Source organism: Lepidochelys olivacea (assembly GCF_965140295.1).
Source record: "Lepidochelys olivacea isolate rLepOli2 genome assembly, chromosome: 3".
NCBI lineage: Eukaryota > Metazoa > Chordata > Testudines > Cheloniidae > Lepidochelys > Lepidochelys olivacea.
In genome coordinates this window covers 198,004,077-198,031,481 of record NC_140413.1, presented here as the reverse complement: position 1 = coordinate 198,031,481, position 27,405 = coordinate 198,004,077, and the positions used below count along the sequence as shown (strand labels likewise).

Genomic DNA, 27,405 nt, shown 5'->3' with positions numbered 1-27,405 from the left:
ATATTTGACAAGTGTTTAAGTAATTTAAGCATTGTGTTTTAAGCCTCGTTTACACAGTACATCAAAATAATACAAAATCTACACTGGTGCATACAAAACACACATGCTGCATATGCCTGCACAGTAAGTATGTATTTACTGATACCAGTAATTTACACGCTACAATGGCAAAACCAGCAGAGTTTCGGTCTCAATAGCTCTGAAGCAAGGAGCTTTTAAGCTCTGCTGGCACAGCAATTTATAAAATCCAGAAGCTCATTAGCTGTATGGCAATGGGCTTAAAAGCTCCGCAAGTAAGTAGCACAAGACTATTTCTCTCCTCACCCTTTTTCTGCTTAAATAATCCCAGGAGATTAAATACAAAAAGCTGTGTTAATGAAACTACAGCTGCACAGTTAAAAATTGGAAAGTCAGGAAATGGAATATTTAAGGTTCCAAAAGAAACAGGGGCAAAAGGATTTTGAAAAACCCAGAAGAGTTTAAATAGGTGTTTAGTATTTTCCCCTTACAAAAGCTGAATTGATCGACCAAGTCCCCTCAGCCCCGGACAATGGGAAAGTAAAGGGCCTGGAGAGAGATGGGGTCAGCCTCCAACTTTTGAGCATGTGCTCACATTCCCGCCACTCCCAAAGTGTGTGTGCCCCACCTCCCAGTGTAACATCCCTTGCTTTTTGGTCAAGATCACTTTGATGGGGTGTTCCCCCCAGACAGGGCCTGGAAGACTTAAGATGGCTAACTGGGCCAATTAACTGCCCAGGCTGCACCTGGAGAAGGAGACAGGAAGCAGGGTATTAAGTAGAACAGGTTAAGCTGAGCAGGAACAGGCAGGGCCTATATAAACCAGAAAGATGGCCACAGAAGGGGCTGGAGGGAAGGAGTCTTCAGCCGCTCCCTAGAAGAAGGGAGGGGTATCTGGGGCTACCGGCAGGTAGCCTACAGTTACTCCCTGGGAGGAGGGAGTGTGGCTTAGCAAGCCAAGAGAAGGGAGAGAACCAGAGAAGTAGGCAAGGCTCAGGGGAAAGAGCAGAGAGGTATGGAGTAGGTCAAACATTGGCTGTCAATGAGAGGGCCCCTGAGTTGGGACCTAGAGAAGAGGGTGGGCCCAGGTCCCGCTACCAGCCACTGACAAAGTGGCACTGGTGAGCAGGCAAGAAGGAAGACCTCCTGAGCCCATTTACCAAGAAGGGCTATGATACCCAGGAAGGGTGGTGAACACATATGGTGACCTGGCTGGAGGGCCGAGTCATGAAAAGGAGACTGCAGTTCTTGGCGTGAGAGGGGTCCACAGGGCGAGGGGACAATGGGAGAGATGCAGCGGAGGGTGTAACACCTGGCTGGAGCTAATCCTCAGGATGACCAGCAGGAAGTGCCACCAGCAGTGAATGAACCCTGTGACAATCACCATAAGTGTACACGGCACTTTACAACACAAGAGAGTTCCCGCCCGCGTGAACTAACAATGTCAGTTAACAAAAGCAGAGGATACATAATGACAGCTTAGGAAGACGAAGATGAAAACAATAAAATCATATTGTTGCTTGAGTGAGTAGTTCATGCATCCTCAGGCTTATTTATTATATTTTCATATTATCATTAATATGATCATTTATACACCTCCCTGAAAAAGTTTTGAGAAAGGCCTTACAACCCTCTTCAAGGATACTTAGGAAAAAACTATTATTTTTATAAGTTAATATCAAAGGCTTAAATAAAGCTAGGTGTTTATGTATAATGTGTGGTTAAAAAAAAGTGGAGGGGGCTTCACTAGTACACTAAATGCTTTAGGGGAACAACTTATGGGAATAATAATTTCATAGTGTGTAGAGTCTCAATTTAATATGAATAAAATCATTTGGCAGTTTATATCCCAGCACGCCAAGAAAAAAAAAGTTCTACATCTGTGCATCAGTACCTCTGAGCTCTTTCAGAAACATTTTCTGCTCTGAGTCAGAAATAATTCGTATAATCATAGCAAACAAGTAGAGAAAGGCCTATTAACAACCACAGTTGGCAATAACCTTAGATCCCGTCAAACAATAACACAATAATCTGTCAGACAAAGGCTTCTGATAAGTGGAGGTCATTGACCTCAGAAATGAAGAGGTGGTATCCCAGGAACATACAACTATTATTCACACTACCGAAAGTGTCTTTCCTCTGAAAGGCTAGATTGACCATTATTGCAGAAACACTTTCCTGGAGGTTATAAAATGCAATCTTTATTGTTTGAGACATAATGCAATTTGAAATTCCATAGCCTCTATAGAGTATCACTGCAATAATGGTTCCCAGTTCCAATTACCCAGGGTTCAGTACACTTATTCATGGAATGTTCTCTGTAGTACGTCCCAGCCAATTCACGTGCCTGGATTGATTAAAGGGATCACATGCTATGCAGACCTCTCCTGAAGGCAGAAGTTTACGCTATGCACTCTGCTCCTTCAACCTGGATATTCTGTAGCCAATCAGTTATGCAAAAGTATAAAGACAAGCTGGGTGGGGAGGAAGGTGCAGAGGGGAAGGGTTAGCTTAATCACTGCACAAAATCCTTTGAAAATAAATATAAGTGCATGCATATGCTCAGCTACTGCACATTAGAAGATGAAACTATAAAAATATTGTAGGGAATAACAGTTCCCAACTTCCAAGTGAAGAAACAACATGGGACCATATAAATATAAAATTGATGTGTCTTTTATAATTTTTTTTTTTTTTTTACAAGCACCAAGGTAAAAGTAAGTAGCTTCAGAAGTGGAGTGCTCTTGCCTGCATGCCTCATGTCCTCCTATTTTAATTAAAAAGGTATTTAATATTTTTAATGGAACCTGCATATTTTTAAAGACACATTAGCAAGAATAAGAAATCCTTCAATTCAACCATCGAGTGCTTCCCTCAGTAATGTTTAGAGGAACACTGAGCAAAAAAGACCCAGAGGAAGATTGACAGTAGGCTGGCCTTCACTACAGGAAGATCAATGCTGCTGCAATTGATGCAGTGGGGGTCGATTTAGTGGGTCTAGTGAAGACCCGCTAAATCGACCGCAGAGCGCACTCCGGTCAACCCTGGTACTCCAGCTCCCCGAGAAGATTAAGGTAAGTTGACCAGAGAGCGTCTCCCATCGATGCAGCACAGTGAAGACACTGGGGTAAGTTGACCTAAGCTACATCCACTCCAGCTGTGTTATTCACATAGCTGGAGTAGCATAACTTAGGCTGACTAACCCTGGCAGTGAAAACAAGCCCAGTGTCCCTCCTCGACCGAAGCCTACATTGATAACCATAGGCCAGATCATGCCAGTACATAGGGACATAAGAGGGAGAAAAGACCCCCCAACCTGGATGCTGATAAATGGACACCCAGACCTTGAGTTCAGGCATGAGAGATAAACAGGGACTTACTACTTGTCCTTCTGTGCTCACATCCCACCCACCTGTTTTTTGGGCACCAGACAGGGAGTAACCCAAATGTGACGGTCAGTTTTGCCATAAAAGGGTGATTACTACACCAGCAATCTGCCTGTCTGAAGCAAGGTGGGGAGCAGGGAAGGAATCTTTTCCTGCACTACCCTCTACTTGGGGAAAATTGTAAAACTATGATTTGGCACTACATTAAAAGGGCTGCTTTAAAAAAAAAAGAGAAAGAATTCAGCTCTAAAAGTTCTTGCTTCTCAACTAAGGTTGTCAGGCTTCTTCATTGAAAAAAAAACAAAAAAAACCCCAGAACACTTTAATTACAAGTGTTGCTATAGCTGAAAGGCACGTATTGTCTGGACTAAAAAGTCCAAAGGTAATTAAAGAATCAATGTAAGAAAAAATCCTGAGACTATCTACGACTATTGCGCACACTTTATACAATACACACGGTTAACACCAAAGTACAGTATTGTCTGTAGCACATAAAAATGTCACACTGGTGCATGCCACTTTGGTCTTTTAAAATTTCTCTGCAATGCATTTCAATTAGTTAAATTCAATCAGTTATCAAAATCTATTTATTAATCTGATTTTAAACGTGCTGCTAAGTAAAATAATTTACTGCACATTTGGAGACTGTAGGACATGAAGTAGTTCTTCTTTCTGAAATGTTAGACATTCTACCTTTCCAATAAATCAGTTTTTCAGTACATTCCTTTCGGGAATTCACTGGCAGTAACACAAACTGCAAGATCGGCAAATTATTAAAATACTGATGTAGTAATTCAAGTGCAGCAACCAATGAGTTGTAAAGTTCACTTCCAAAAGCAGGGCACTGTATACATTAAACATGTACACAATATTTTCTGTTTATAATAAATAATTTGGAGTTGGAAGGTGAACTACATGAAATAATTCAACTCAAATAGATTTTTATGCAGCTGCTTTTCGGAACTGAATTTATTTGGAATAATTCAGGGATGTAACTTTTCCAAATTTTAAATTTATGCACTTGTTTAATAATTCAGTGACAACTTATATCAGAAAGGGATCAACAGAAATGTCTGGGTGATTTTCAATTAGTTAAACAGAGATAGCTCCTTTACATGTTGCAAATTACGTTTAAAAGTAGTACAATTCAAAAGGTATTTTAAATAAAGGTAAAATATTGGAGGCCATACAGAACTCACCTATTTAATGTAAGTATTGCTATTCCTTGGGGGGGGGGGGGGAGAATACAAAACAAAACCCTCCCCCCAAAAAATAAAAAAATCCCACACTCCACCCTGCTTGCCTCATGTTCATTGTGATTTAGTAAGCAGGTTTCTTTTCTGTTATCCCCCACCCCCGACTTCCTTAAATAAGCATGTTTCACAAAAGAGAGACAGCACAGTTTGTGGACATACTGATAACTAGAAATCAAGTGTAGATGTTATCAAACACCTCTTTTCCCATAAATTGGTCACTTATTATTTGTAGTGCTGAAAGTTGCAAGATAGAATTGGGTCCCCACCGTGTCAGGTGCTGTAAAACACACACAAACACACACACACACACACACACGATGACATGGTCACTGCCCCAAGGTATGTTAACATCTAGAAATTATCTATGGCTATATACAAATGGAAACAACCTGTCACTTTGGTAACTAAATAAGTACTAAAAAGACCATAGTGATCAAAGTTATAGTGTCATTGTTTAGAAATAAATGTGATTATACATTCTCTCTTAAATATAATATATTTTAAACCAAAAATTATTACTATGCTGTTTTAAGAAAGTATCTCATATTTTACGAAAATATAATGTACCATGAGATATGGCAATGACTAATACACTGTGGCTGATAGACAGTGAAAATAGTTAAGAAGGGAACTTGTATGTCAGTTTATATTATCATCATCCACATGGTTAAACAAGTATTTCATTAATAAAACAACCTTAGACCAGTCCCAAAAATTTTACTAGCCATGTGTATCAAAATGGAAAGTCTGTCAACAACAAACCAGCATCGAGTATATTGATCTTATAAGTATGATGAAGGGAAGGGGCTAGAGAAAAGAGGAAAATTGCTTTCTATTTCAAACATATATTCTCCAGAGGAGAATAATTACTTACGTGTAATTATTGTTCTTTGACGATATATAGATGTACTACAGCTCAATACTGGTAGGCAACTAGCTCAATGCTGGTAGGAAACTCTAGTTCTAAGCAGCAAGCTCCAGCAGGGGGCATCACTTGCCAACCCTGTAGTGGAGTTGCAATGACACCTAGAGCTTCCAATTATCACTGCATTTGAAGCAAAAAGGGGAAATTTGTGAAATTTGGAAAAATAATAATTAAAGGATTATAGAACGTTCCACTCTGAGGGTGGTCAATCTGGTTATATCTCATCAGATAACATTAACTATGTTATCTCCTATCCAAAGATGCATGTTGTAATAGATTCCTACTCTAAGTGCTATCTTACAAAAATACATAAGTACACCACACAAAGATATTGCAACAGACAGTAAAAGACATACTGCAAGGAAAAACATACGTTAAATTACATTTAAAATATAGGGGAGAGAGGGAGCTAAGATATCTTAAAAATATGTACCGCAAAATTAGGCGGTGGCAAGAGAAATAAGTTCTGTAACACCAGCAAGCCTGACTTCGATTTTTGCTCAGGCAGTGATCAAACAATAATGCTTCATGAGATGTGGAGCAAATGCCATTTGCTGCTCTGCAAATATTCTAGAGTGTATTCAAAAAGGGCACAATAATACTCCGTGACACAAGGGGCTTTTCAGAGCAACAGGCTCTTCCTGAATCTGATAATTATATATTGCAGAGAAGATAGTCTCCCTTCAACAGCTACGGAATGTAATGTCAGGGAAGAGGTCTGTAACCCAGACTCAGATGATAAGTATTCAAGCATGGGGTTTGTTTTTGGAGGAAGGCAGGAGGTGCATGCAGATGGCTCTCCATAGGTAAATTTTCTGAGCAGCTAAGAGGATTTATCACACCAAACCTCGCACCTCTGCTCTCTCATGAGCTATGCCGGGACACTGGGGATCCCAGGCTGGGATCTAGATGGGGAATCTGGTTTGGTGTGGTGAGGTGAGATACGACAGGACTCAGTCTAATGGAACTTGACACTGCTATCAATAACAGGGCTGACAACCGCATTTGTATCAGGCAACAGGATGTCGTTAGATTGTCCAAACAGCTTCCTCACCTGAGTTTGTTCAGAACCTTTGCTACTAGAAATACCAAAGAAAGTCAATGCATTGGAGTCAATGCATAAAATCAGGTATATGAGTTGAGAGTAGAGCGGTTTGGAAAATTTTGGATGGAACTTTTTTTTGTTGGAAAATTCTGATTTGTCAAAAGTGATATTTCTGCTAAACTTTTCAAGCTCAACAAAATTTCATTTAGAAATTGAAAAACAGCATTCTGATAAGGTTAAACGGGAATATTTTGACTTTGTTTTGAAATGAATTTTCATTTCAACTATTTTAATTCTATATTCTACAATGTAGTATAAAATGAGTCAAAACTAGAAACAATGTTGGGTTTTAGGAATTACATTTTTGGGAAATTTCAGTTGGGAGAGCGAGGAACAATTTTTTTTTAATTATGGAAATTCCTGCAAAATGGAAAATTTGTGTTTCTCTCCAGGTCTATTTTAGACTTTTGACCTCAAACCCTTCCAAATTGCTTAGGTTCTTCTATTTATAGGAAATGCCAGGAGAGGGAAGGAGAACATCTCAGGGCCTGGCAAGCCCACAGTAATTTCTATTGCATGGTCACTCTGAAATATACCAGACATGTTTGCCTGTGATGTGCCTCACACAAGAATACTTCTTGAAGCTGCTGGGATGTTTTTTCTACGACATCCAAGGAAGAGAGGGTAATGAGGCGGCAAAAAAATTCAAAAATCAAATGTTAAGAGTGAAGACTAGAATGTTATAACGCACACTGCGGTGAACTAAGACATTACCCCTCAACAAAAGCTCAATACGCAAAACCTCTGAGGTGTCCAGACGGAACAATCTTATATTTTATAGCAACCTGCAAGGAACTATTATAAAAGGATAACTAAGGAACAGAAGAAATTGTCGAGATGACTCAATGAGACAACAGGTATGTTGCAGTCAGCTGCAGGGACCAAGTCCAGTCAGCCCTAAGAAAGAAATTAATGGTTAGAGGCAACACACTGTTGACAATGCAATGATTATCTTGCTGGACCCAGTGACTTTGGAACCTCAAACTACTGCAGGAGCCTGTGAGTCCTATGCAAGAAGCACAGATCTGAGAATAAGGATCTTAGACAGCATATATATTTTGAAAGCATCTTTCTTTTCAAGCCTCACTTCCACTCTATCCCTCAAAAGAAGCTTCTGAGTGACTTACCTCTGGGTATTTTAACTTTAAAGTTTTATGCATTTCTCGAAAACGACTGTACCGCCTGAATACTGTCCAGATCTCATCCAGGACTGTTACCTATTCACCAGAAAACAAAAACAACAAAAAAACAGTTTGTCATTAAAAAGAATGCAGCAAACAGAGCTGCTATATAAAGCAGGCAACATTAGTTCCCATACGTAACACCACATATTTTGATAAGTTTACTTAATTTTTCTGTTGTTATGGTGGCAGAATGTATTGGGGGGGAAAAGCACAACTGGCTTTTGACAAAATTATTTGCTTGATTTCACAGACAAGAAATCTTTAACCATATTTATTCAGTGACAGAGACTGAACACTTTTATTGCATATTCTAGAGTGGCTTCACAAATCTGTATGCATGTGAAAATACTCAAAACCTTCCACTGTGTAGTTATGGTGCCTTTAGATACCAACATTATTATTTAAAATAATGAATGGGATAATCCATTACACCATAGCACACAGCACTGGTTTTGTGTTGCTATACATATATATATTACGCACATTCACATTGTAAATTATTGCATGAGAGTGTATTTAACATTTGTAAAAGGTACATTGTAACAGTCCTGTAATTTTCTAGGTTTCAATTGAAAATATTTCTTCAAAATGCAATATATGCACCCTTACTCACATGGGTGTGCATCTTACTCGTAAGAGTAGTTTCACATACGCCAACAGGATTATTCCTTGAGTAGGTACTTATCAATGTCACTAAAGGTGGCACAACCTATCCTAAGAGATTGGGAAAACCCGAACTCCTTGCTTCAACTGAGAAATTATTTGACATAAAGTAAGTTTTTCATTCTCTGAAATTAGTAGAAATGATCACAATTCCGAAGTCTTAACATATATACATACCTGGTATTAAATTAAATAGATTAACCTGGTTAACAAGAGGTATAGCACTTGAACTTCCGATGTTATGGATCGAGGGCAAAGATAAACACGTCAACAAAATTTATTCCAGAAAGAACTGGGTTTGGCTTTTAACCCCAAAGTAAATCTAAAATAACTACTGTTCACTATTGATCATATAGTGTAGTTACAGCACTGGAGAAAAGCAGACAAGATGGAATAATAGGGGAGGGGGAAAAGAACTTGGAACAGCAAAACCAGAAGGAGCTTGTTATGAGTTCCTTATTTGGTCACAGCTAACTCATTAATACCATATGAATTATGACCTTCTCATTCCCTCTTGATGTGCATACAACAGTGGAATTACATAGTGACAACATTTTGCAAAAGGAAAAATAAATGTGCATTGTGTAACATAGGAACTAGAAAAAATACGGGCATGTAACAAATTGATCTCAAGATATTCAGTTCTCTTTTTAACATCGTTGAGAATGTGAGTTTTCTACTACTTTAAGTCCTTAATAAGCAAATTCATTACCATTCCCTTCTTTGAAAGTTATTTTTTTTTATAAAAAAATTGATCACAAATATGATCAAATGCTACTTAAACATAATAAAAATTTCTGCATGACACACTGCATTTCCTTATAAATACTTCATACCCAATTGCATCTCACAATTTTTTTTATAATGATTATAATAATAAAATGTCTTAAGGATTTAAGAATCAGCTGAATGCATTTACAGTATATATTTATTTCAAACTGTAAACAGTGAATGAACAGTTTGCTGTACTAAAGAATGTTAATCTTTTAGACAAAATAGTTTATAATTTACCTAGATGATAACATCAGTCTCAGAATCTAAGCAAATGTTAGACTATAATAGGATGTCATTCACAATGCAAAAATGATACCGATGGTAATAATTAACTAATGTTTGAGCAGCTATAATTTTCAGGTCATTTCATTGTTTGTTTTAATTATATAAACAAACACGGATTATAAATTAACAGTAAAATTTCACTCTGGGCTGACACTCTTAAGCTTACAAGATCTCAGTCCAGAAATGACTTTTGCCCTTTTTCTAAGTTTCAGTGAAAAAAAATAATGTCTTAGCAGGCCCAAAACATTCACAGCCCTCTGGACCACACACTTGTGGAAGAGCACTGACGTCAATGTGCCAAAAATGCTTGTCAACGCATCTTGCTCTGCATCTGAGAACTGCATAAGTTCCAGGAAAGCAAAGAATTACTCAAATCAAACTGCCTCAAGAGGACTCCAAATCCCAATTATTATTTCGCACCTCCATCCTGTGAGACTTTACCAAAGCTTAATGACTCTATTATCTATATTGCTAGATGCTAGACTGGGTTGAGGTAAGTAGAAGGCAGTATTGAGAAGTTATGTTCCAAGGTTATTTTAAAAATGAAGGCATTACCTCCAACGGTCCTTTGGTGGATAGGGTCAGGGGGTTGCTCTAAGTCATATGGACCCTTTCTCCAGTGTCAATCCAGCAGCCAGAGAAAGTAAAAAACTTCAAACCATTGCTATTTTAACATTCTTCCTTGGTTAGCTGGTGTTCTGTCACCCAGGCAATGATACTCTCTCCACACCCTCAATACTGAGATTTTTAAGTGGCTCAATTTCAATGTTTGGCAAGATCCTAATATTCCCAAAAGCTCCATAATCCTACTGGATGTTAGGACAGGACAGACTCAGACTACACGCACAAAGGAAGGGTGGTTGCGGAAAACCTAATGTAACTTTCTATAGCCACTAAAGAGGGCCTGTTCCAACCAATGTAGTCAAAAGAGTAATTTACTTTTACGGGAGCTGGACTGCTCTAGTGAGAGCATAGCTTCCGTGGCTACACGGCCAAGAAAATCTGCAGAACTTCCCTAGAGCAGTAGCACGTAAAGTTAATTTGGGCTGGACTGGGCAGGTCATTTTTGTGCTGCTGCAGTTCAAAAATCAAATTTTATATCTGAAACATAGGGACTGTTAGTCCATATAGAGAGGCTATGGGTGAAACTCTCAAAAGGCTGACCTGTAGAATAGAATTTAGTTCCTAACTCAGAATGATGCTTTTTTAAAATTTTATGGCATATTCTGCCACAGTTTATTTTAAAACAATTTTATATCATCAGTGTTAGTATCTGTATACAGAGGATAATGCATTTTTCCATAACATTTTAAACACATTTTTAACAACGTTGTGACACACAGTGCAATACTAAATATGGATTTATGAGGAAAACAACAACTATTTTTGGAACCCTTGTAGTCTATCAAGTTAAATATATTTTTGACTTTATTACAAAAACTAATAAATTAATATTTAATTGAATAGTCTAAAACTGCAGTTTTAGTTCTGCTCTAGATTAAACAGGATTATTTCCTGCCTGAAAATTAGGTTTATGGAACGAGAATACGACAATGTGGACTGCTGAACTTTTCTTCTGCTTGGTGACAGAGGTAAACAGTCTAATCAACATTTTATGTTGATTTCCTATCGAGGCACTCAAAAGAAAACTGTAGTCATTGTCTTTTTTTTTTTTTTAAGACACAAAAACAACAGTGAAAAAAGTAATTTAAAAATGTGCCCTATCCTGAAGCCAACAGAAAGGGAGATAAAAAAGTAGGAGAAAGCGTAGCCTACTGAATTATTTTTGTGAAATTATAGTGCCGTTATTGTCACTGTGAAAATTAACAGTCCCTCAACTCACCAGATGTGCTCCTTGAAAATAACCTCTGCAAGCTCTATTTACAAAATTAAGTTATACTAATTTTACTCCTGTTAGCATAGCAGAACCAGATCAGTTATAGGTGAGTGAGCTGAATTCTTCTCTGGCTCATTTATCACCTGCAGAATTAAGTTTGATGCTATTTTACAATACTTAAAATATTGTAAGTATTCAATCACCCTTTAGGACTTTAAGTCTACAAGCAGCATCAGCCAAGAGGTCCAAATGGTATATAGTAAGTGAAGGAGTGTGAGGACGTTCCAAACGGCTACTCTGCAGATCTTTTCCTTGGAGAAAAATTCCATCTCCACCAATGACATTAACTATGGTGGGACAGGTGACTCGTTTGGCCTTCAAGTCAGTATGTTTTTGATCCAGTGATGGGAAAAGCTGAAAACCTTGTTTACATTTTTGTTTCTGCCACAATCTATGAACTTGGTATCTGAAGATCTAAAATTCAGTGGTCCTAAATTATATCTAGATTTACACAGATCTGTTTCTTGGAAGACATTTTTGACTAAAATATTGAGCAAAGAATTTAAAGGTGAACTGAGGATTTTAAAAAATATGTATTTATATTTTTGGATTTAAGAGGCTGTGAATGAGATATTTTCTCTAAAAAACAGATTAATGATCTCTTTCTGCCTCATACTAATCTTTAGAGTTTTCTTTTGGAGTCAGTGAAATCCATGCCTGGAGGAGTCAAAATTTTGAGGGAATCCAGTACATTCTGAGCCTGTGGATGAATTGTGACATCTGGCAGCTATCAGTGGCATTATATCCACCACAAACTTCCTCCTGGATGCAGGCCAATTGCCTGCCTCTAGAGTGGGCTTCCCTGCTGAACATCCATTGTGGCTTCTGGCCACAACCTATGGGCAGCACAACAACATGAGAGCAAGCATGGATTGAGAGCAAGTGACTCTTGCGTTCCAATCCCAGTCCCAATACAGACATGCTCTGAGGCTTTAGTCAAGTTATTTAAATAATCAACTACCTTCACTTATGTTAACATGGCTATTTGGGTTCTCTAAGGAATGCATACAAAACTGCCTGGCAGATGAGAGTTTATATGGAAAACTATCCATTGGCATGGTGTAGGAAAGATATTAATGTTAGTAACTACCACTAAACACCAGCATAAGTGGCTGGACTTCACCTCTCCTGTTGCAGAAGAGGCTGGTGCTGGCCTAAGGATTCTCTGTTTTATAGAAAATGAATCAATTCAATGTGGGGTCTCAAGTCTAGGATCTCCTGAAAATCATAAGGTAGGTCTTGTGCGCAATGGTTTAATCATGATGGACTATAGTTAGCTAACTATGAGAGTGAAGGGACCATTTAAAAGGCCCACTCCAAAACACTAAGACTCACCTATGGATGGACAAGGTGCTAAGCCAACCTGCACTAGAAAATAACGTTTTGTCTTGATATACTACAGTTTAGCTAGAAGTGAACTTATTTAAGGACTGCCTACTAGATTGAAGGACTTATGAATATTTAGACTAAAGGTGCTGCCAAGATCCCCTGAATTGCTCACTCTTCTTTGTGATACCAGGGAAGGAATTTATCTATTTTGTGCCAGCAGAAGACGTTTTTTCACCTCATTTCTTGATTCTGTTTCTTCAAATTATGGTAATATCTAGGATGTGGCCACATACTAATTTAAGTATCTGCTGATAAAAATGTATGTTCCCAAAGATTCATGGATGCGGCTTGCTTATCTTTAGAAGTTCTCTGATAGTTCAACTTGTATCTGAGTCAGAGTTTGAGGGCTGTAAGGTGCAGGAAAGTCATAGTTTTGTGGTAGGAAAAGAGCAATAAAAGCTTGAGCAGTTTGTTGGGAGACCAACAGCAGAAGTAGGACTAGGGAAAAAAATCTCACTCTGATAAAAGAGAAATTTAGATCTAAATTTGGGAGAAAGAAAAGACCCTCAGGTAATGAGTTATTTCAGCAGCTGGTAATCTTCCCTGGCCATGAGGGGCATCCATGAAATAAACAGGGTAGAACCTTCCTTTCCTTAACAGATTTATAGATTTTAAGACTAAAGGGAAGCATTACATCGTCTATGTATGTGGAAAAGACTATCTAGAAGAGGTTGAGAGAAAATTACCTCTCCCAAATCCTATCCTATAGTAACCCTAAACGATTAATAACCTTGGGACTTGACAGAATGTTTTCATTCTAGTAAGGAAGTAACTAAGCATCAACCTAACTTCACCTGATGGAGAATAGACTTTGAGGGACACCACTTGAGAGGCAGTCAATCTGGATTTAAAAATGCTATATCTGCCTAAAGAAAACAACTTTGGTGAAGAGACCTCACTCTCAATCTAGCAAACAGAGTTATCAGTAGGCTCAGGAACCCATAATCTAGGTTTTGAGGTTAAGACCATATTGACAGGATAATTAAGCATTCTTGAAACCTTCTACAGGGCAGTAAACTCTTGCCACTTTTGAATCTATAGTCGAGTCAAATGCAGTGTGTTTTCAGGAGTGAAAGTGAATCACCTTGTTCTATCTTTCGGTCTCAGAAATGAAACCGAGAGCCAGCCATCTGTAATGCAGGTTGTCCCCCCCATTTATTAGTCAACTATCAAGGTAGAGGAAGATGTGAATGTCAGCTTCCACCATAGCTAGTGCTTGCTTAATACCCTGGCCAAAATGATAGAGCTTTGCACTGGTAACAAACCCCTCCAAAGAAGATATGAAGGTAGTTCCTGAGAAATGACCTGGCAAATACGTGTAAGTTACTAAAGTAGAGCACCAAGTCAATCCTGTGAATTTAAAACGCTACAATTGAGACTAAGGTCACCATTCTGAACTTGCAATTAGAGATGCTGAGTAGTCATAAGACCAGAATGGAACACAGAAGCACAGGAATTGACATAATGAATCATATCAGTGCTCCATCTCATCTAATATGCTATCTCTAGCAATAGTCAGCATCAGACGCTTTAAAGAAAGATGCAAGAACCTGTATAGTGGACATATCTGAAGTAACCATCTCATTGAGGAAATTTCTTCCTAACCCCTCTCTCTTAATGGTTGGCTTATTCCCTAAAGCATAAGGCATCTTGCTCGTAATTTCGCCCCCACTCCTCTGAATTAGATATGGATGGTCTCATTATACCTTCAGGGATTTTGGTCTTCAAGAGTAGGAATCATTCAGTCAATAGGATATCTTTATGGAAGATAGTCTTGTAATTATGCTTCCATGAATCATAGAACTGGAAGGGACCTCGAGAGGTCATCTAGTCCAGTCCCCTGCACCCATGGCAGGACTAATTATCTAGACCATACCTGACAAGTGTTTGTCTAACCTGCTCTTAAAAATCTCCAATGATGGAGATTCCACAACCTCCCTAAGCAATTTATTCCAGTGCTTAACCACCTTGACAGTTAGGAAGCTTTTCCTAATGTCCAATCTAAACCTCTGTTGCTGCAATTTAAGCCCATTGCTTCTTGTCTTATCCTCAGAGGTTAAGGAGAACCATTTTTATTCCTCCTCCTTGTAACACCCTTTTACATACTTGAAAACTGTTATGTCCCCTCTCAGTCTTCTCTTTTCCAGACTAAACAAACCCAATTTTTTCAAACTTCCCTCATAGATCATGTTTTCTAGACCTTTAATCATTTTTGTTGCTCTTCTCTGGACTCTTTCCAAGTTGTCCACATCTTTCCTGAAATGTGGTGCCCAGAATTGGACACAATACTCCAGTTGGGGCCTAATCAGAGGGGAATAGAGTCGGGGGCCCTGCAACCAGATTGCTGAATAAAGAGAGGGAACCCAGGAGCAGAGAAGTAGCAGCCTTCTAAGTCCCTGATGGAGTGGCAGTAGTAGGCTTATATTACAAGGACTGTGGGGTGGGGCTTGGAGCCTAATAGTCACTACAGGGAAAGCAGCTTGGGCAACAGCACGGCCTGGCCTCCAAGGAGAAAATAGACAATAAAAGAGAAACATGACTTGTGAAGACAGCAGAGAGAGTTAACTGCCTTGAATAAAGAAAGGCTGATGGATTATAAGGGATATCCCAGGTACTAACCTCTGAAGAGCCCTAACCAATTTCAGAGTTGCCACCTATGGTATTATGTTTATTACTGTAATTAAGCTGATAACAAAGGCATACAAGTATAACAATAATAGACTCCCATTCCCTGACACTGCTATGTCACCCTCTTCTATTGTTCTGACCTGTGAAAAAGCTGCAACTTGTTCCTTAGTAGTTACTTGCAAGAGGGATTCTTGAAAAGGTAGAGGGAGTGGGATGATTTGGTATCATGAAGTCAAATATTTCCCCGAAGCCAATGGCTTATTGAGCTGATGTGGTTAAGACACTTCAGTTTCATAGCCAATGATACACAAGGAAGTGATGTGGCCAGCAGCAGGTCTGACCATCTTTGACCTAACCTGATGGATTAGGTACCAATTTTTCAGAATGGGCAGAATGTGAACACAGCTCAGAAATTATCTGCATGTTGTAGTGAAAGCCCTTTAACCGGCGGTAGCTAATGAAAAACTAGGTCAGCAAGTTTGACACACAGTAGCTAAAGGCTGTCAATCCTCTTATCTCTGACCCCAGCAAATTGAGGTCTTCAGTCTGCGGAGATGTGTCACTCATACAAGGTTGTGCATGCTCTACCTTCACCAAGCATGTTTCCAGTCAGCTTTTCATGTTTTGCTTTGAAGAGAGACCGTCTCGATACCTGGGTTAGGAAGGAAAGGCAGTGTCCCTGTACTTACCCAACAAGGTTGAACACGAAAAATCTCAGGGAGAAACTAGGATGGAAGAGATAACATTGAGGGAGAAGGAGATGGGAATAGGAGAAATTAACAGAGTTTGAACATGGAGAAAATGGAGGGTGGAAGGAGAGGAGTAACATGGGGAGACCAGGGAGCAGATGGAACCTCAGAAAACATCTATAGCTTAATGCTGTGTTTGTTATTAGAGGAAAACATGACAAGTTTAATAACTTAATATGTCTAATAATTTTATATCAAATTGTATTGTGATTTAGCTGTGATTTAGTGATTTTCAAGTTAAAATTTAGCTTGAGTTATATTCTAATCTCAGCTACCCTACTGTCACTTCAATGTAGTTACCCCAAATTTACACTGGAGTAGTGAGATCAAGAGTCTGACCACTGAAGTTTTGTAGTTGTGCACATGATCCATTAGATGCTGTATGCAGACATCCCCACAGTATCCAGTAAAGTGTGCTGTTGAGTAAGAAAGTTTGTGACAATGGGGATTTTTAATAGAAAAAAACATAAAAGTGACAACCTTCAGAAAGAATATTTACAATGCTCCCTTGTCCCTGACAATGAGATATCAGTGATAGTTAAGATTACATATTTGAGCCTTTTTTTTTTTTTTTTTACACCAAGGATGACATCTTGCCCAAGACATGACACTCACCTTGAGTTTAAAAGGCTTGTTTTGCACAATTAGGGTGGAGTGATCATATCTCTCCTGCTAATAGACATGTCTGAAATCCAGAATGTTTTCTGCTGGAAAGACCTTCGGCAGCCAACACAATACATTTCCTTGGGGTAATCATGCAGATTTCTAATGTGTAACATTTTTTAAACTGGCAGTTTTCTTTCAGGTTGTCGTCTACTTCTCTTGGCTTCTGTACTGCTTGTGACATCATTGTGAGCAGCAGTCAACTCAGTCATAGCTACACACTTTATTACCAACTGCATTTCACAATGCAAGAATGTTTTCCACCTTTTGAACTTTGACGGCTGGGTAGAGCAATCTTATAACCACTTGCTTGTGAATCTTGGGCATTTTTACATTTTTCTGTCACTCAGTAATGGTATAACAACGCAGCATGAGTGCAAGAAATCCAAACATTAAAGAAAGGTAAGTGAAAAACACTTACCTTTATTTCAAACTCATAGTGCTCATCTTTTCCCTGCCCACAAAGGACATAGCGTGGAATGCTAATTTTAATTGGATCCTTTAGGTCATCTGGATTTGCTCCCAGAGAGCGACAGACCATCCGCTATCAAGTAGATATCAAATAAGAAGAACAAAGGAAGACCAGAATCACTACATGGAACATACTTCAGTTGGCTAGAAATAAGAAAATGCTCTTGGACAGAGAAGTAGAGAAAAGAGCATACAGGAGGCAAAGGTTATTTAGAAACATGAAGGGTTCTTTGAAAGAAAAATGGTAATCATCTTATTAATAAACCCTCACATTTCTTTTAGATATACATGAAAAAATTGTGATAAAGCCATTTCAATTGTTGTTTAATATTTGAAGGCATTTGCAGCTTAGAAGTAAAAAGCTAAAAAGGTAGCATTAAATCAGGGATTGGCAACCTTTGGCATGCGGCCCATCAGGGAAATCCGCTGGTGGGCTGGGACGGTTTGTTTACCTGCAGCATCCTCAGGTTCGGCTGATCGCAGCTCCCACTGGCCGTGGTTCGCCGTTCCAGGCCAATGGGGGCTGCAGGAAGCGGCGGCTAGCACATCACTTGGCCCACACCACTTCCCGCAGCCCCCATTGGCCTGGAACGGCGAACCGCGGCCAGTGGAAGCTGTAATTGGTTGAACCTGTGGATGCTGCAGGTAAACAAACCGTCCTGGCCCGTCAGCAGATTTCCCTGACCGGCTGCATGCCAAAGGTTGCCAATCCCTGCATTAAACTTTATGTTTTGATCTTACTCGAAAATATAAATAAATGAATTAGGACTTTACAACCAGAAATTGACCTTGTTTTTTGTTTGTTTGTTTTAAATATCAGACCTATTAGCAGACATCATGCAAAGCTTGAGAGAATCTGGGCAATCCTACAAATATTTAAATCCTAAGGCATTTTATCATTCAATAAGGTACAGACAACACTTTAATCCATTGTCAAAACAGTTTCCTATCATATCTTTTAAGCCGCATCTGACTAACAGAAAAGTCAAATATGACAAATGTTTATGGTCTGGACAGCAAGGTGCTGGAGATTACAAACACCTTTACAGATAAGTCTACAATGGGAGTGCATTTCTTTGACTAAGAGCTAATAGGATCTGCAATTTAGCAATCTTGTATTTTCCAAAGTTGTGTCAAAAATTAAAATATTTTTGCAACTCAAGATTAACGTTTTGCAATGTTTGTGTCCAAAAGTGGCAAAAGCATTTGTAATGAATAAAGATATTAATTATGTGATTTCTGGTACCATTAAGTTCTCCATCTTTTTAGTGGAAAAAGTTTAGTTTGAAAAGCTTTGTAATTTCACTTTTATTTTAAAAAGCAATAGCACTGAGACAAATACAAGTTTATAATATAGATTTTAAAAACAGATTTAATTTTGCTGTCATATTCCATTTTTATACATAACGATGTTACCCAAGGACATCTATATAATCTAGATCAACGCTTTACTGATGACCACCTGAGACTCTGTGTTCCTTACTCCAGAGCAAGCCGACAGGCTATTTAGAGGTCTTATTTCTATGAAAAAATACTAAAACCCCAATTGAAAGTGTTATTTCCAATTTATTAACATCTGACATTTTACTGTATAGTAAATTGATCTCCAAAACCAAAATATCCTGTTTAATTTTTTAATATTTCTATACCACATATAAACAATGTCTTAAAGCAAAAAAGACAAGGTAATCTTCTGCTATTTTAGTAAGTGAAATCTATATTCGACATGTGTGGGACTGACAATCCTAGAAACCTAAGTAGAGCCACCACACTGCATAAGCTCCTACGCTTAAGTGCCCCAATTCTGACCAGCACTGACTATCTAGTGGTCTCTCCACTGCGACTGCACACAAGGTGTTTGTTGGTTTCAGTTGTGGTGATTTTTGTGCTGTGTACTTATATATAACAGGAACTGCATCAAGACTATCAACTCTTTCACATAGGCCTCTTTCTGTGGTATCTGTCCATAGATAACTTTTGGTTACTTACAGATTTACCTGGCTTGAACTGGCCACCGACAGCAAAAATCTCTCTCTCCTGTTACTAATCCAAATCTCAATCTTTTAAAATGTTATTAGAGCTGGAACTTTTTGCCACAATCTTTTTCCAATAGAAAATTAGGCTTTCATCTAAATGAAATTTTTCACAGAAAGCATCTGCTTTCTTGAAAACATTCATTTTTTCCATTTGAAAACTAAACTTGAAAAACAAAAGTTCTTGGTCAAAAGCTGAATATCTCAGAGGTTTTTGATTTCTAAAAAGAGGGGGGAAAGGTCTGATTTTTTTTGTTTAACACTAGTTAATATTTACCTTGAAAGGAAGAACAGTTCATTTCCCTGAGACTGACACTTTAGTTTAATCTCTCTCTAAAATAATACCACAAAAGTTACTCTCAATAAGTTAAAAACAGTGACAGAGGGTGTTTATCATTTATTCATCTTTGTGGAAAATATACTGTTTCTACTGAGAATTTACATAGAAATTATAGTTTAGAAAAAGAAATAATATAGTACCAAACAAAATAAACTACAGTATTTGGCAAAGAACGTCCTAACAAATTAACAAAGCTTTGACAACCATCAATGTTTATCCAATAATATTTAAATTACAGTGGAATAAAAGGAGTTTCAGTGCAAGACTGTTCTGTGAAAAGCGTAGAATTTACATTGTCTTAGATTTGAAGACAAATAAGAGTATAGAAATTCTGTGGTGCATCTAACCAAATTCAGCCATATAGTAGAATTTTTCTATATAATCCAAAAAGTGTTACATACAGTATGTATAGTCACATACCAACCTTGATAACAGTAGTTCTCACACTTATTTACTTTTTAAGTCCCAATGAGACTCACTTGGAATGTATTCTCAGCATCAGTAAGGCCTTGTTTACACTACACAGTTTTGTTGGCAAAAGGCAGCTTTTGCTGATAAAACAGTAGAGATGTACACACTACAATGCTACTTTTGGTGGCAAAACTCTCCTATTTTGGCGACAAAATAAAACCACCTCAATGAGAGGCATAAAGCTTTTACGGCAAAGTAAAATTGACAAAGCATCAGTGTAGGTCGGGGTGGGCAAATTTTTTGGGTGTGGAAATTGCATGGTGGGCCATGAATGCTGACAAAAACTGGGGGTTGGGGTTCGGGGTTCAGGAGGGGATGAGGGCTCTGGGGTGCTGCTGAGGGTGAGGGGTTGGGGGTGCAGAAGGGTGCTCCGGGCTGGGACCGAGTGGTTCAGAAGGCAGGAGGGGGATCAGGGCTGGGGCAGTGGGTTGGGGTGCAGGCTCTGTGTGGCGCTTACCTCAAGCAGTTCCCAGAACCAGCAGCATGTCCCCACTCTAGCTCCTACAGAGAGGCACGGCCAGGCAGCTCTGCACCCTGCCCCATCCGCAGGTGCCACCCCTGCAGCTCCCATTGGCTAACCCTGGCCAATGGGAGCTGTGGAGGCGGCACCTGCGGACGGGGTAGCACGCAGAGCCCCCTGGCTTCCCCTATGTATAGGAGCCAGAAGGGAGACATGCTGCTGCTTCCAGGAGCCGCGCAGAGTGGGGCAAGCCCCTGCCCCTGCTGGAGCACCGCAGTAGGGCAAGCCCCAGACCCGCTCCCCGGCAGTAGCTCAAGGGCTGGATTAAAATGTCTGGAAGGGCCGGATGTGGCCTCTAGGCCATAGTGTGCCCGCCCTGGTGTAGATGCTGCTGTTTGTTATGTCGCCCTTACAGGCCTCCCCCAGTATCCCACATTGCCTGCCGTGAGCGCTCTGCTCACTGTTTTGAACTCGGCTGCCTTGCATCTAGCTATGCAGGCAAGTGCCCCTCCCCTTTCCAAGCTCTGGGAAGCTTTGACATTCTTCAGCACAGAGAGCTCACAGAGCTGCTGAGGAGGCCGCTCCCGCTCACTGAGGAGGCTGTGGAAGAACTCGGAGGGAATTACAGAACCATAGGCAGGCAGGCAAAGAGGGCGGCTGATGCTGCAGTGAGGGGAAGGGGGAGAGACTGCTGTGCAGAGCTGGGGGCTGATGCGTGGGGGGGCGGACCCCCTCTCCCGCCTCAGGATTGGTTGCTCAGGCTGCTGTCTGAACTTAAAGAGACAGCATGCTGATACACTGTTTCTGTCTCTCCCTCCCCCACCCTATGCACACACTCCCCCCCCTCCCACGCGTACACTTCAGTTAAAAAGTGGCTAGCAACTGTTCCCATGGAACGATGGGATTGAGAAACCTGCATCATGTGACGTTGTACCTGCCCCATAAGGCATTGCAAAACCTTCGCAGTGTGATGCGCTCTGCCGACGCAAGGAGGATCATGTGGACATGCAACAGCGCTTAAACCGAAGCGGCATAACTTTTGTTGACAAAACTCTGTCGTGTAGCCTAAATGGGTTATAGTGATTATATATGTCCAACTGAAACAACATTGTGTTGTACTATGTGAGCTCATAATACTCCTGGGGGAAATCTGTGCCACTGCACAATTGTGCAGAAATTAACGTTGGGCATGCAGAATTTCCTTTTTTCCCCCATATAAATGGGCTGCAGCGCTGCTGGCTGCCACTAGGGACTGTTGGACTCAACAGAGTCCAGCTCACAAATAGAAGACAAGGCCGGGGGGACGGAGAGGGAACTAGAGAGTAGCTGCAGTTCCCAGCATACTCTAAAGGAAGGAGGCGGCAGTGCACAGGCAACTCTGTGCAAGCTGGGCACCCAGCATCAGGCTCTTTTTTCCTCTGGATCCCTGGGCTCCAGGAGGGTAGGGTCTGTGAGAGTCTGGGCCGGAGAGGTGCGGGGGGGTTCAGCTGGGATAAGGGTAGGGGTATGAATGTCTGGGCTGGGCAGAGGTGAGCGGTCTGGGCTGGGGAGAGGCTGCGGGGGGGTGGGGTGGGGGTGGACGCAAATGCGAACTGTGTTGTCGTAGGAGTTTCTTTAACTCTCTACTCCCAGGGCAATTTTTTGTTGTGTCTGTATTGTTACAGACATACTTGCTGACAAATATTTTGAAATAAACTACCAAAATAATTGAAACTGGAGTGATTATATAGTGCAGTGGTTCCCAAACTTGTTCCGCTGCTTGTGAAGGGAAAGCCCCTGGTGGGCTGGGCCAGTTTGTTTACCTGCCATGTCCGCAGGTTCGGCCGATCGCGGCTCCCAGTGGCTGCGGTTCGCTGCTTCAGGCCAACGGGAGCTGCTGGAAGCGGCGGACAGTACGTCCCTTGGCCCGCGCCGCTGCCTGCAGCCCCCATTGGCCTGAAGCAGCGAACCACAGCCACTGGGAGCCGCGATCGGCCGAACCCGTCATGCCTATGGGTTACTGGTGCTCTCGTGCCACTTTTCAATAGTTCAGATCATTCCTGGAGCGGGATGTTAAGAGAGAGAGAGGTAAGAATTCATTCAGTGCCACACAGCATCATACAATGGGTCACAAAGCAAACAGACAAGAGATAACAGGACCCTCAGCTAGGTTTCAGGATCAACATTTGGTACATCTTGTGGAGAGACATCAAGGGCCAAATGTTTCTATTTTTAATTGTTGGGAAGCATTAGCGCAGTATCCGCAATTCCCTGGATTGCCAGCTGACCATGTTAAAAGTGAGAGACTTGTTATGAAACTTTTGGCAATCCTATGTGCAACCACTCTTACTGTAGCATGATCATTGTTCAAAATACAAACCAAAACATAGCCCATATCTGTAACTAAATCTCTGATATATTTGCATTCATCTAATTTCCTCTATTTTCAAATCACATGGTCCAAGTACCTACACTAAGACTATATTAAGACTCTCTGCAATTTAGTCAAAAAAGATATATGAATATTTTTTCCTTCTCAGAATAGGGAGAATGACAAGTTGTGAAATATTTGTCAACAAATTGGGTTTTCAAATAAAGGATTTGCTTCTCAGGTCTGAGCTGTCTGCTTTGCATTGCTTCAGTGATACACAGCAGCTAAAAAGTCAGCTTAACCACCTCACTCAAAGTGTACAGAAACCGCTCTGGGATGCATACAGCAACATTTCTCCTGGCATTAAGTAGAGGAGATCAGGAGAATGACTGAGACCCAGCAAAGCCGGCTTGCCAGAACAGTTCCCTGGGTCAGTGGACAGTCAGGAATAACAGTGCAATTCTGAGACTACTCTAAATTACATCAGAAAACAGATCAGCCCCCAGGATTAAAGGAACAGAACAAATAGCTTACAGCTATCTTATCCCCCACCCACCCCAAGAATATGTTAGCCACAGCTGAGGATCTGGCACTTAAGTTCTTCTTAAAGCATCAGAAATAAGGAAAATAGATGAAATACTACATTCAAAGGACTCAACAAACCAATAAAAAATGTAGGCAACTGATCATATCTTGATTATGGAACAATTTGTTTTAAAACAGTAAACAAGATTGAGTTTAAAAAGAGTCACTATGTTTTTTACCTATGATTTATTCCTAACCATAACTCTAGCTTCTCACCCCACTTCCAAAAATATTTTATTAAAAACTGTTTTATATTGTTTGACCTATGTATTAAAAAAATCACATACTAATTATCTTAGGCCTTGATTCTTCTTTATGATAGGCAGATATAACATCTGATCTTATGAAAATGGCTGCACTACGAAAGGAATGTGTGTGATTAGATTATCTGTCAGTGCATATCTGCATACTGGACAGAAGTATCAAATTCTCATCTTAAGGATGTCATAAACTACAGTTTGGCAATTAGAAATATAAGAATTACAAAAGACCCATAAAGTTCAATTTCACTTTTTGTGACTTGCTTTTAAAACTATAAATCACTCAAATACAACCATGACATACTTTGGTTAAAAAAAGAACTAAATACATTCTGATGATATGTTATAGGGTTTTGAGATGTCCAACTTCTCCCACCCCAAACTATAAAAAAATTATTAAAGATTCTGTGTATAGATTCTGCTATATCTATATGTTTTCTGTAAGTTTACTTTAAGGATTTACACTTGTGAAATGTAAGTGCCTATGATGAATCATGTTTAAATAACAACTGGCTCATTAAGGGATCATGTAGATTCCTCTCTTTACTTTATAGGATTATAATTTATTCTTTTCCCATAGAAAAAACAGTCTGTGGACAGACAGTAAAATGAGTAAATGAATATAGTTCCTGACAGTGTAACTGTGGTTCTGCAAGATGTGATGCAGATGGGCACTCCAAGTAAGTGCGTGCATGCCGCGTGCGCTGGAGCCAGAGACTTTTGCCTAGCAGTACTTACAGATGGGCAGTGCTTGCGCTTCATGCCTGTTGCCCCTCCCCTGGCTATATGAGGCAACACTGCCCCGACTCCCCTCAGTTCCTTTGCACTAAAAGTCCAGGGGAAGACTCTGACGCAGAGGGGACGAAGGGTGGATCATAGAATACACATCTGCAGAACATCTCAAAGAATCACAGTTACAGTGAGTAACCATTTCTTCTTCTTTGAGTAGATGCAGAAGTATTCCAAGTAGGGGACTAGTAAGCAGTACCCCATCTGGAGGCAGAGCTCAGAGTCTACCTGAGTAAGGATTGCTGGACTGCTCTTCCAACATTAGCATCTGCTCTGGAAGAAGCAGTCATCCCATAAGGGTCCGAAAATGCATGTATGGACAATCACATGGCTGCCCTACAAACGTCCAATATGGAAATGTCATTAAGGAACACCACTGACATTACCTGTGCTCTCGTTGAATGTGCCCATATCTGCTGAGGAGGCATAGCCAACACGATCTCATACACAGTCTTGATGCAAGATGTTATCAATCTAGAGATGATCTGTGCAGAAATCACCTGTCTCTTCATGCAGTCTGCAAATGATACAGGCAAGTGGAAGCATGAAACTGTTCAGTCCTGTTCAGATAAAAGGCTAGACAGCATCCTACATAGGGAGGCATTGTTACTCCAGGGCAGAATGCAGCTTACAGAAAAATACAGGCAGATACACTGCCTGGTTCAAATGAAATAGAGACCATCTTGGATACAAACTTTGGGTGTGGCCGGAGTGTAACTTGTCCCTGGAGAACTGCATGTAAGGAGGCCCAGCCATCAGTGCCTGCAATTCACGCATTCAGAAAACTCTTTATAAGCATAGCATTGGAGAAAACTGGTTTCCCTTGGATAGATGGACGAAATATTGATATTGCTGTCAAGTGTACTCTCAGGGAACTGAGGGTTAAGCCTAATTCCTGAAAGTATATCAGGTACTCCAAGATGTCCTGGATGGAAGTCTCTGCCGGATGGGTCGCATAGGCCAAGGACCACATGGAAAACATCTTCCACTTAACCATGTAGGCCATTCTAATGGAAGGCTTCCTACTGTTACATAGGACCTGTTGGACAGCCTCTGAGCAACGCTCTTCCTCCTTATTCAGCCATGAAGCAGCCATGCCGTAAGGTGCAGGGAGCTGATCGCCGGATGCAGAGTGTGGCTGCGGTCCTGTTTGAGAAGGTTGGAAAGGAGAGGAAGAGTCATGGGAGGCTGAACTGACAGAGAGAGGAGGTCCAAGAAGAAGCACTGCATTGGCCACTCTGGGGCAATCACAATGAGCCTGGCTGAATCAGCCTTGAGCTTGGTGATGACCTGAGGAACCATCAGGATAGGAGGAAATGTGTACAAAAGAGTTGATTGTCAGAGGGAGCCCAGACTGAGCTCCTCCTGAGAGCAGAATAAGTGACTCTTCCTGTTTTCCCTCCTTTTGACAAGACAGATTGTGGGGATGCCCCATGCTGCGAAAACTATCTGAAGGACCAGCTTTCAGAGACCATTTGTGGGTCAGGGAGAAAAACCTGCTGAGATGATCCATGAGGTGGCTCTGGATCCCTGGTAAGTGGACAGCTAGCGGGTGACGTCGTCTTCAGTGCAGAACTGCCACAGGTTTATTGACTCAAGGCAAAGTCATCTGGACTGGGCTCCCCTTCATCTGTTCACATAGTACATCGCAGTGGTACTGTTGGTGAGTACGTGAACCACTGAATGCCTGATACAGTCCCGGAAGGCATGACATGCATTGTGGACAGCCCAAAGCTCCAGCACACTGATGACTTTCTGTTCTGACCAGAGGCCCTGCACCATCAACAAGTCCAGATGTGACCCCCAACCCAGAAGGGATGTGTTGATAACCACTGACTTGGCTGGAGAAGGCCAAACAAAGAGGACCCCATGGCACATTGAGTGGGGACTCTTACCAGTGCAGGGGTTCCAGGACGGATGGAGAAAGGTGACTCAACCTGCCCAGAGAATGCAGGGTAGGGCACAGCAGTAAACCGTCCTGAGCCACATCTGAAGAGGGCAAAGATACAACCTGGCAAGTTGGACCACCTGAGTGCAAGCAGATACATGGCCCAACAGGCTCAGACACACATGGACTGTCGTGGATGGATGTGATTGTAGACTGAGACACAGCTGTCAAATCGTCTGGAAGCAGTCGGTCAGAAGGAACACTCTCAACCTAATGGAATCTCATAGGGGCCCAACGAACTATTTGCTGAGAGGGAACCAAGGTCGACTTCAGAGCATTTAGAATGAGTCCCAAATGGTCGACTAAATGTAGCATGGTGTCGATGTTGGCAAGAACCTCCTCTCTGAAGCACCCTTCAGCAACCAGTCATTGAAGGAGGGGAAGATGTGGCTTCCCTTCCCTCTTGCGGTACGCTGCAACCACTGCCATGCATTCGGTGAAGACTCGGGGAGGGGCAGAAGAGAAACTGAATAAGAGAACGACACTCTTAAAGTGGTGATCGCTTACCATGAAGCAAAGAAACTTCCTGTGACTTGGTAGGATGGCCACATGAAAGTAAGAGTCTTGAAGTTCCAGAGTGGTGAATCTGTCATTCTGAGACAAAGCAGGGAGAACAGCTGATATGTGAGGTTGCTCATGGTCACTCTATTTGATTAATTTGTTGAATCCACAGAGTTCGAGGATGGACCTCATCCTGCCCTTAGAGTTCAGTGGCATGCTCCAATTGGCATACCATTGCGGGCGCCAGCCTCATGAAGTCTTGGACCAGCTGTCTA

The 27,405-nt window shown here is 40.8% G+C and overlaps 1 protein-coding gene across 2 annotated transcripts in view; it reads right to left on the bottom strand.

The window, feature by feature from the left end:
- KIF16B (kinesin family member 16B) overlaps positions 1–27,405 on the bottom strand; it is a 243,612-nt gene that overhangs the window by 38,148 nt on the left and 178,059 nt on the right. For both annotated transcript variants that reach the window (XM_084622343.1, XM_084622344.1), the window contains 2 exons: positions 17,344–17,466; positions 7,818–7,907 (listed from right to left, as the gene is read on the bottom strand). In XM_084622343.1, coding sequence (XP_084478469.1) covers positions 7,818–7,907; positions 17,344–17,466 — 213 coding nt within the window. The remainder of the gene's footprint in view (positions 1–7,817; positions 7,908–17,343; positions 17,467–27,405) is intronic.